The sequence below is a fragment of the Triticum aestivum genome, chromosome 2B, assembly GCF_018294505.1.
Source record: "Triticum aestivum cultivar Chinese Spring chromosome 2B, IWGSC CS RefSeq v2.1, whole genome shotgun sequence".
NCBI lineage: Eukaryota > Viridiplantae > Streptophyta > Magnoliopsida > Poales > Poaceae > Triticum > Triticum aestivum.
In genome coordinates this window covers 225,409,201-225,420,209 of record NC_057798.1, presented here as the reverse complement: position 1 = coordinate 225,420,209, position 11,009 = coordinate 225,409,201, and the positions used below count along the sequence as shown (strand labels likewise).

The following is an 11,009-nucleotide window of genomic DNA, read 5'->3' as shown; positions in this document are numbered from 1 at the left end:
AACGATTTGAAAACGGGCCGAAGCCCAAAACGCGGGAGGCCCATAGGTTGAGTCGGCGTCATTTACAGGCCTAACGGTAGGACCCGGCCAACCCAAATCTTCTACACTTCGCTTCGAGGGCCCGTAAGACCAGATCCCGCACCAGATTCGCGTACCGAGCGAGCGCTCGCGGAATCCGGAAGTGAGCGAGGCGACCAACGGCGAACACCACCGGTACGCCACCGCCGATACCCACCGTCTCCGCGCAAGCGGCGGCCGGCTGCGACCACGATCGATGGGGACACCGGGAAAGGGATCGGGATCGGGATCGGGAGGCGAGCCGGGGAGGCCATGGACGGCGACTAGCACCTGGGCCCCAGCCGGAGGCGCCGCGGTCGAGGACGCCGTGTCGTTCGAGACGACCGCAGACGACGCCGAGACTTCCCCTTTGCCCATCGTCCTCGCCCGCCCGCCGTCCGACGGCAGAGAGGATCCAACTCCCTGCGAAATTACGAGTGAGCCCTCGTTTTCTCTCTTGGATTTTCTGGGAAAGGTTGAGCCTGCTGGAGGAGTTTGCGCGGTTTCATCGCGAATTGCTTTGTTGCGATGGTTCCTGTCGCTGGTTGGATGCAGATGCACGCGCTGTCGGGAATTGCTCTGTCGCGGTAGTCAGTGTATGGGTGGATAAACCCTAGTGGTCTAGTACAAGCCAAGCCCCAAACTGGCCATCGCTGTTTGGGGTTCCAGTGCAGAGTCCGTTGAAATTGGACTACCATATCATTATAGATGCCCAGTTCTTGTTCACGCTCATGCTAGAAGTGGATACCACAAACTGTGTGATAAGTTTCTATATCTATATTTACTGTTATAAGTTCTGAGCTGGTGGTCCATTCACTCTCTAAGGTTACCTCTTAAGTTGCCAGTAAATTAATTTCCGCAATTATGCTACTTTCTATTTAGCAGACAGATGTATGATGTATGGCGATCTTTTGGTTAGTTGATTCGATTGATGTATTATCTGCACAAAGCTATGTATTACAACGACACAAACTTCTATAGCAATGTACGGGCATTTAATCTCCATAGCAACGCCTGAATATTCTGCTTTAAATATCTTAAATACATAATACTCCAGTATTCTGCACATCACAATAATTGGTATCGCTTACTACTTTGGAATATATCTGCATCATCTTACAACTTTAGCTTCCACATCTCTGAGTAGACTGAAATCAAAGCAAGTAGTTCCGTATGAATAGTCCACCCAACATCAGTCATGTTGAAATTCCCATGATCTATTTCCTTCCTTTAGTTGGGGTAAATTGCAGACGGCTAACTTATGTTGGAATACAAACAATGGAAGCAATACTTTTATTTCTCATTGTGTATCCATCCTTTTAGCATTGCAAATGTGGAGTCAGGCTCTATCTCATTCTGTGTACACCACAGTGCCTTTCATGACCCAGTTTCCTGGCAGTCTCCATCTTGTTCTAGAAATACTTTGCGATATCTTACTGCTAAATATCAAACCATTTTCCATCTCACTATCAGTGTATCTAATCCATTTCTTTTCTTCAGTTGGTTTCACAGGAAAGTATGAGATTCATAGAGTGTATGTGCGAAGCACAGCTCGAACTTATGAAATATACTGTTCAACTGACCTGAAGGATGCAAGTAAAGATTATCTATGCACTGTACGCTGTGGAATTGCTGCTCAAGAACCGCAGCCTCCTGGTGAAGAATGTGTATCTCAGGCGAGTAGCAATGCTGCAACCGGTGAAAAGCATGAACAAGAGGCCAAAAGTGTTACAAGTAGTAGTGATGAAGATAGCTGGGTTGAAGTCAAAATTCCTGAGTCTCCTCTTGGAAATTACACGCCAGAATCTCAAGAAGAAAGGAATGCGATAGGAATCTGCCAGAAAAATACTCTGGTATTTCCCTTTTTTGTCAACAGCCATTGTCTAGTACTCGCTATCAAAGAAATTTTCTTAGCTTCTTACGTATACTATAATTTTGTTTTACTTTGTCCATTCCAGGCTCACTACGAAGCAACTGCTGAGATAACTGATGCAAACCCATGTGTATCTCTTACTGTCCGTCTTCTTTCACTTCAGTCAAAGACATCAGTGCATATTGAAGAGATCTACATATTTGCTGATCTTGTTGAATCCAGCAGTGATGATTCAGTAGCAGGTCCTGGAAACATGGGAGGTAGTTCTTTGTTGGCTATGCTTGTTCCTGGCCTTATGCAAATTTCCAAATCTAGGGACTGCAAAATAGATGACAAATATTTTGCTGAAGGCTTGAAAGCCCAACTTTCTGAAGGCTGCGTGTTGAAAGATAGCATCCCATGTGGAAACATAGCGAAAGAAGCAGGGCTGTATGGTACAAATGATTGCAAATTTAATCCAGCTGGAGTGCAGAGCAGACTACCACCTGCGCAGAGTGGTACGATATGTGATGATGATGGCAACCAACATGAGTTCCCATTAAATGATCCCAAGCCTCTTCCATTGCCTGTAAAAACAACAGAAAATGTACAAGTGACATTGGCGAAGGATAAGACAGTATCAAATCTGTACCCGGAGGCTAGTCCTATTATGAATGAAAATGTTACTCCACACAATCACATTGAGAGAATGCTGGATACTCTGATCTCTAAGGTGGAGAAGGTGGAGTTATGTTGCTCTAGGTTTGAGGACAAAATGATGAGGCCCCTCAGTAGCATTGAGGCAAGGCTTCAGCGACTGGAGCAGCAGTTTGATTCATTCTCTGTGGAGATTCAGTCTCTACGAAGTTCTTCTGCAAGAATGTCAGCACCAAATGTTTTTTCTGATACAATTAACTCGCAGCAAAAGGAACATAATGGTGGGAATTCTGGAACTTCTGCCTCTGTGATGAACAACAGGCAGCCAGGCTTGGTTATGAGGGCACCGGAATTTTCTTCAGAAGATTACTCTAATTGTGATGTGGCTGATGAGAATACAGTTAATTTACATGGACCTAATGTTGTGCCAAGGGTCCTTAAGGCTCCTGATTTCATCTGTGAACCTGGGTTTACATGTGAGAAGCTTAATGGTGGGCCTTTACCTTTTGAGAGAGAACGCAAGACTTCCCCAGGTCTAGTTATCAAGGTTCCTGAATTCCTAAATGATGAAGAGGATGAAGCGGAGGAAGATAAACAAGCAGAAGCTGACATTGTTGATGATGGTCGTACAAATTCTGATGATACTCTGAGCAAAAGCACTGACAACAGCTTCAAAGGCAAAACTCCTGTATCTGTCGATGGCGCATTAGCGTCTGCCTTGGAGGCTTTTCTCACTTCCACCAAAGGAACATCACCTTCAAAGTCTGTTGCTTGCACTGCCAGTAATGTAAGTTGTGGAAATACTGATGATTCCTCTAGTTCCTTCCCTTCTCATGGACATCTTCATGACACATCCACTAAAGATGACTTTCATGGCATCTTTGGTGACACAAAGAAGATTAGTACCTCGATATCTTTTCAGGAGGTTGATGTGGCTCCACTCATTTCTGTATCTAAGGCAAACTTGGTTAGCAGTGTTGAGGTAAATGGACAGAATATTGATATGAATCCGGACAAGAAGACATTTGCTAGCACTGAACTGTTGGTTGTTCCTTCACAGTCTCTTACAGGATCTATAGATGATTACACTCAGGTAAATGGACAGAACAATGGTCCTAGTTCGGACATGATTCCGCTTGTCACAAGCACTGAACCTGTGGATGATCCTTCTCAGCTTGCTACACACTCCGGGTCTGTTGATGGCAGAACTCAGGCAAAACCTCCTACCATATTTCAATGTGTTGGTGAGACGGCTCAAGTGGATGAAAGCAGACCTTCCTTACCATTGGCAGAGTTTCTGGTGGCACGGAATGCTTTTAGGAATGGTACTTCTGAGGTGTGCTGTGGTAATGATGACGCTGCAATTCCGTCCTTCCAGAGAACATTGACAGGAGCACATCAGAACTTGGAAGGTGGTGACAGCAAAGCGAGCCAGCAGAACCCAATCTTCCAACTTTCGCTATTGAAGAAAGCTTTCGAGGTTGATGAGGGAGATGGAAATTTTTGTGATGACATATCCATCGAGACAACCTTTGAACCATCAAGCCATGCAGCTCCTGCAAATGGTGCTAACAGGCACAGTACGAATGCAATGGAAACCCTGTCAGATGAGGATGGAGTTCTGGAGAATACAAAGGGCAGCATTATGCTTTCTGGTGGGCACAGTACCAATGAAATGGAAACCCTGTCAGATGAGGATGGAGTTCTGGAGAATACAAAGGACAACACTAGGCTTTCTGGTGGGATGGACTCTGTATTCTGTGGCAGCTTGTACTCAGGCCCCAGCGAAAGCTTCAGAAAACCAGAGGTAGAACACTCCTTGTCAGATTTGAGTAGTACGGAACCATCTGATGGAGATTCTTCCAGAGAAGCCACCAGTTCAGGGAATGCCGCGACTGGAAATCATGTGGAAGATCTTTTTGCGGGTAATGGAGCTGGTCCTGATGTAAGCCCAACTGTGGGCTCACAGGAGAACGACATATTGGGCATGGCTTTCGTACCGAAGAGAACGAGTACAAGCAGCCCTTCTCTCGAAGTCTTGCTTGCTGAATCATCTGATTCTGAATCACAAATTTCTGCTGTGGAGGAGTCTGACAGTGATGCTGCTGGCCTTGGTTCGGATCATTTGTTCACTACATTCCCGTCTTCAGATGATGATGCCTTTGCCATGGATGGGCCTTTATTTGACGTGGTTGATGAGCCGGCACCGTCAGAGGTCAATGCTTGTGCCTCCAGCAAACCCTTACTTGATGTGGTTGATCTGACAAACCCTTCAGAGACATATACTCCTTCAGTGAACGGGCCTTTCCCTGATGTGGTTGATCTGCCAGAGCCTTCAAGCTTGTATGCTTCTGCGGCGGACGAGCTTTTTGCCAGTGTAGACAATCTGCCAAAAACTTCAGAGACATTTGTTGGAGGGAGCAGTGGAGAACATCCTGATAGCCTTATCTAGGTTAAATGCGTACTGGCTCTAGTTATCACAGATAAGACTCGTATCCTCAGCTGCACTTTTTAGTTCTTTCTTAACTTGTGTGGCATGTACAAAAGTGATCACAGGGTTTTCTTCCACGGCCATGCAGTTTTTGTGTACATATCTCCCCCGAACAGTATAAATGTAGCTTTGGCGCACTTTGCTTTTCTGCCGTGTGGTGTGCAGCATATTAGCGTGACCAAGATAACAAAGTTTAATCTTATGAAAATTGACCTTTATAAATCATTTAAGTATCCAAAAAATGCAAAGAGTAAACTTGATACAAGCACTCTGAAGATGTTCTTCAGACATGAAGATCACGTCATCTGCTTGTGAAGAATATTTGTTGTTTGACAGTAGTTTTCTCTTTTATATTTTGTGATAGTGCTTACTTGTCAGAGAAATGGATAAAACCCATTTTATCCATTTCTCCGACAAGTATTTTCAAATGGAGGGAGTACATTTTTTAGTTGCGTACTGTGATTATCTGATACTCATCTGCACCATAATATAAGAGGTGTCAAAAACACTCTTATATGCCAGGCAGTTTTCCTCTCGTACCTGGCGGCTGCAACCCTAGCCGCCGCCAGGGGCCGATCTTCCAACGCCGTCCTCCGGCGGCTCCCCTCCGCTGGCGACTTCGGTTGTCGGTGGTGAGGGGGTCGTCGGATCCACGCGTGTGGATCGTTTTTACTCATCCGTAGTCTAGGTTTTTAGGTTGTTCATCGTCTTTGCTTCGGCGGCGACGATGTCGACGCTGAATAAATATTCTTCAGATCCTTTTCTGACGAGGCCATCGGTCCTATGGTTGGGGATGGATCTGGAAATCAGTCTGTTCAAGCAAGGATGGTGTGGCGGTGGCGGCATCCTCGTGGTGGACCTGTGTCCTCGGGCTCCGTCGTTGCGACGATGTTTGCTCCAGCGTCGGCGTGGTCGGCGTGGGGCTTGGGAGGTAGTCCAGGAGCGGATGCAGATTGTGGTCTGCATCGATGACATCTGGAAGACGGAACGTGTGCTAGGTTTGTGGTTCGTGGATGGCAGGTATGATTTCCTCCTTTGGCGTCTTAGTCGTGGTGGGGTGCCAGATCTGGAGTTCGATGGCGTGTCTGGGGTGTTGTCCCGGTCTGATTCGTTCAACGACAATGGCTTCACTTTTGGTGAGCCACCTTGGAGGTCCGCAAAGCTGCATATCAGCGATGGAGCCGCGTCGAGCTCGGGTGAGGAGGTGATCCGTCAATTTTTTTCCGATGGCTGCTGTGGTGGTGGTGCCGGAGGCAGGTGACGGGCGTTAGTGTCAAGCTCAGAGATGTTCTGCTATCTTTTCAGTTTTGTCATGTCGGTTCTTACGTGACTTGTATTTTGTTCTTTATGATATGAATGAGACACGTATTACCATGCAAAAAAAAAACACTCTTATATTATGAGACAGAGAAAGTAGTTTTTTCCCACGGAAGATTTATAATATAAGAGCGTGTCAAAAACGCTCTTATATTATGGTGGAGAGAGTAGTTATTTTCCCACGAGAGATTTATTTGATATTTGTAAGATGTTTCGTTGATAAGTCACAGTAGCTTCTTTTATTTCCTTCGGGTGAAAAAGTAACCAGTAAGCCTACTAGTAAGTATGCACGTGCATGAACATATGATCGTAGAAAAGAATAATGTAACTAAAATGTTAATTTGAGGTCAACTGGATGGAACAAAAATCTCAAAACTGTAACAAAAGTAAGTGTGTAGACATGAAAAAATGCTTTGCTCCAAACATGTGTTATTGAATTACATCTTCTGACTTCAGAGTAGGTTACACATTCCAAGCAATAAAACTCCAGGTTCCTACTTGGTTCCAAGGAAACAAATACGTGTACAGTTCATGCTATACTAACTAATACTTCCTCCGTCCGAAAATACTTGTCATCAAAATGGATAAAAAGTTCTAGATACATCCTTTTTATCCATTTTGATGACAAGTATATCCGGACGGAGGAAGTATAAAATAACAACAGTGTGGGGTTGTAGCATCATTATGCACAACAGGTACAGACATAACTCGCCTGTATATATCTGAGGAAAGTCTATATATATCCTGACTCTTAAGAAACTGCGGCAACATCTACATATGTGAAACACTGCATACCTCAACAAATGCTGATGTTTCATGGAAGCCCTATAAACATGTTATTGACTATTGCATCTCTCAATTAAATGTCTACAAGATGGAATTTAATGAACATTAACTTACTTTGCAGTCATTCCCGCTACAGTTGTAGGTCTTCTTTGGTAGTTCCTCTGCAACAGGGGCGGAGCTTCATTGGGGCTAAACCGGGCCATGGCCCGCCCAGGATTTTCATGATATTTTATATAACTATGCACTTAGTCCAGTTTACCTCCTCATAAGTGACAACCGTGCCGCTGGGTAACTTGGAGTAGTCTGTTTTTGTTGTCCATTAGTTGAACTGAGCATAATTAATGCATTTTATTACTAATTTATACGTAGAAATGGAAGATAGAAAGCTATTTTTTCTTAAGAGTTCATACCTAATGCTTAATACTTTTTGTTAACCGTGCTTTAGTATATGAAGATCATTGAAACAATGTTGCTAATGATGTAGAATATGATTATCTGGCCATTAACTTGTTTGTTGACATATATGCCTAGAAAAATTGTGCTTTTCTTTAACTTGGCCCGCCCAACTTTTTCTTTGAAGCTCCGCCACTGCTCTGCAATGAAGTCAAATTAGAAAACTTGACTTGCAAATTTTCAATCCAAGAAGCTTACACGTTTGAGGTTTTCTTGATTACCTTCTCGTTGTGTTTCTATTGTTATGTGGGGATAGATTGACAGTTGGAACTGGATTAATCCAAAAAAAATCCCTCAAATGAATAATAAAAGTTAAAAGTGAACATGACAAAGGGAAGATTAATAGTTGATGTCATGGATTAACATTGTTTTTGAATCAATATGTAATATGGAAAACCATCACCTCAAATTCAGATATCAGGTTTCAGAAGTAAGCAAGTATTAACAAACGCCAGCAGCCAAAACAACAAGGATTTTTGTTTATACAAAAAAATAAAAGGCAGAAAACATCTCTTAGCTCCATATGAAACATGATGCATGAATGGGGAACAAGGACCTGATTCATACCTACTGCACGTGAGCATGCATAGCCACTTCCGGATGCCCTCCTTGTCAAATGTTGCAACCCGGTGCTATACTGCTACCTGATCCTTGCATCACGAACTTAGGAGGCGCGCCACCGCCATGGGGAGGGCTCGTGTGTGCCCCTTTGGGTGGGCCTGGTGCTGGGCAAAGTTTGGCATCACTGCAAATAATTCCAAGAAGGACATACATGGTCAAGTGGCTGCAAAGCAACTATACATATGAACACTTGAAACCTAAGAAGCACGGCTAGAAGAGAATATACTTGCAGTCAGCAGAAAAAATAATTAATCTTGTGTACATGTTTAATTGCAATCAATGTGTAATGACAATGTAGGCATCAACAGAGGGATGGTAGGTTGGGGCTTGGTTCTGTGACTGGAATGGTGTCTTTCAATCATGCAGGATTGAGGATTATCATCAGAAAAGTAAAGATAGTGATGAGACGACTGACTGAATAACACATGATTCAACCAAGAAGGTATAATTCTGACTATATAAACAGAAAACTAACAACCAAGAAGTGAGAACAGGGCTCGTCTTTATTTACCAGCCATGAATGAAGCCTCATTGTTGAGGATCTTGGGTCACAAACCGCTGCAGGAGGCCAATCTTCCTGTGTCATATGCCAGCGGCGACGACGTGTAGGTACGGTGGAACAACTTGGTCATGGGGTACTTGTCAAGGCCCTCTTTGGCACGCAGAAAATTAATCAGTCGAAGCAGATGCACTGTTTGGCATAACTGCAAACAATTCCAAGATGGTCAGAAATGGTTAAGTACCGGCAACAAAGCAAGTATACATTAATACATAGGAATCTCTACTTGTGGAACCTAAGAAGCATGGCAAGAAGAGAGTATGCGTACAATCAGCCCAAGAATTAATTAACCTTGTGTAATTCTTTAACTGCAATCTACCTGCAGTGACAATGTGCATCGTCGACAGAGAGGTCAGAGGTGAGAGCTTGGGACTTGGTTCTATGACTGGAACGGTATCCTTCATTCAGGCAGAAAACAAAATATACTGCTGAGCCGACTGATTGAATAGCACATGATTCAAAACTCAAAAAGGTATAATTTTGACAATATAACCAGAAATCTCAACCATGAGGTGAGAACATTATTACCAACCATGAAGCCTCATCAGTGTTGAGGACCTTGGGTCACAAGCCGCTGCAGGAGGCCAATCTTCTCCAAGACCTCGGACGTGTAGGTGGGGTCGGACAACATGGTCAGGATACACTTGCGGAGGGGCATGCAGAAAATGAATCAGTCTAAGCAGAGCTGGGCGATGCAATTAAGGATTCCCAAAATGAACAATTTAAGAGAAGAGAAAATTCTCAGACCTCGCCTCGAGCGCATGTTGGTGGCGTCGACCCTCCAATTCATCTCTGCGAAGGAAGACTGCCTGGACCCTGGCACTCTTCTCCCACTGCGCCCCAACCCGCTCACCATACCCCCATGGCCATGTGCGCTGCCATCGGTTCCCCTTACAGTTGTGTCGTCCGCGCTGCACCACGGCAACCACCGCCAGCTAGAAGCAACAGCCTCTGCGCGCCACACTCGCGGACGAGCTCTGCCGCGGCCAGCCGCACCACCTCACCCTGTTGCCTCCTTCCGACCAGAATCGCCACCAGCACCTGCTTTGCGCCGCTGCTCGTCCGTCGTTGCCCTGCAGCCAATGCGCCGCTGCTCCCAACCGCCGCCGCCTCTCCGGCCGACCCCACAACTACCATCGAAGGACTTTGGAGTCAACGGCTTCCCCCTCGAAGATCTTTGATGGCGAAGACGAATCAGGTGAGGAGGGGGAGGAGGCGCACACCATTGGGAGATCTTGCAGCATATTTGATGCGGGAGTAGCCGGTTTCAAGGTTTTGGATCCCAAATGGACCTTTTTTCTCGAGGGGCACCGGAATTCACGGTTACCACGGTAACCGTGAAATTCCGAAAAAAGTTCGGACGGAATTTATAATTAAATTTTGAATTCAATTTTTTTAAAATCGATATAGAGAGATATTTAACTCTTATTATCACCTAGCGTGCCCTGGCGTAGTCGTTAGTTCACCGCAGCTGGCTATTGCTCACTCGTCGCGGGTTCGAGCCCCCCGTCGATCCAATAAATTGGCAGCTTTTTTAAAGTTTTGCACCCTCAAAAAAGTAAAAAGGTGAGAGCTTGCTTGTTGCCCCAACCATGTTTTTTCTCTTTGGACTAGACTTGAGAGAGGACGATGCATGCATGCACATGGGCTAGTCCCGATCATGGGCCGTTGCGCCCCACTACAAGGTAGAGGCATTTAATTACAAAACGGAGGCCCACTCCCTGGCCATGCTCTCCAATAGTGGTGTCCAAGTGCAGCGGATCCATGGGATTTGTATCCTCCCTCTTTGAACAAGCGCACGGAATTATTCAGGTATTGTCTGATCCAGCATTGACGCTCGGTCGTTTCGTGTCCATGATGATGGTATGCCATGCAAGCACAAAAAAGTTGCATACCTGTGCTGCATTCACATGCACAGGCATGCTGTTACTATCAAGTGCTATTTCCAATCAACAGAAATCTTAATAATTCTTTGATCCGCAGAGATTCTGTTCTTTCTTATCGAACTGAACTTTTGTGTGGAATTCGTATAAAATGCAATATATGAAATTGGCGAGTGCCATTATTCAGTGTCCCCGTACTGAGAATCCAAAGTTGCCAAGCTCAGATACTTCTGAATTCGCTACACAAGAATGGTCCCCTCCCACGCCAATATGAAGAGCACAGGTCACTGAGGATACGTAACTCATGTTAGTTGAGCTTGGTTGTGCTAATTT

General features: G+C 44.9%; 1 protein-coding gene and 1 long non-coding RNA gene across 3 annotated transcripts; one reads left to right on the top strand and one right to left on the bottom strand.

Moving 5' to 3' along the window:
* The first annotated feature begins 117 nt into the window (after window positions 1-117).
* Window positions 118-5,205, top strand: LOC123044495 (uncharacterized). Its single transcript, XM_044467236.1, has 3 exons — window positions 118-494; window positions 1,558-1,910; window positions 2,016-5,205. The coding sequence occupies exons 1-3, from the start codon at window positions 275-277 to the stop codon at window positions 5,016-5,018; spliced, it is 3,576 nt and encodes a 1,191-aa protein (XP_044323171.1). The 5' UTR covers window positions 118-274; the 3' UTR covers window positions 5,019-5,205.
* A 1,839-nt stretch (window positions 5,206-7,044) lies between these two features.
* LOC123041105 (uncharacterized) lies at window positions 7,045-9,565 on the bottom strand. Of its 2 annotated transcripts, none has more exons than XR_006418368.1 (4): window positions 9,326-9,565; window positions 9,085-9,191; window positions 8,746-8,938; window positions 7,045-8,358 (listed from the first exon to the last, which is right to left on the bottom strand). It is a non-coding gene; the product is annotated as an uncharacterized lncRNA (long non-coding RNA). The 2 variants fall into 2 exon arrangements; XR_006418369.1 differs by having other exon boundaries at window positions 9,113-9,191.
* Between the last annotated feature and the right edge of the window lie 1,444 nt (window positions 9,566-11,009).

Bases quoted from the DNA above. Each gene is read 5' to 3' on its own strand.
- LOC123044495 (XM_044467236.1), top strand. From the start codon at position 275: ATGGGGACACCGGGAAAGGGATCGGGATCGGGATCGGGAGGCGAGCCG. The intron at 495-1,557 runs GTGAGCCCTCGT...TCTTTTCTTCAG, and splicing joins AACTCCCTGCGAAATTACGA to TTGGTTTCACAGGAAAGTAT. The intron at 1,911-2,015 runs GTATTTCCCTTT...TGTCCATTCCAG, and splicing joins TCTGCCAGAAAAATACTCTG to GCTCACTACGAAGCAACTGC.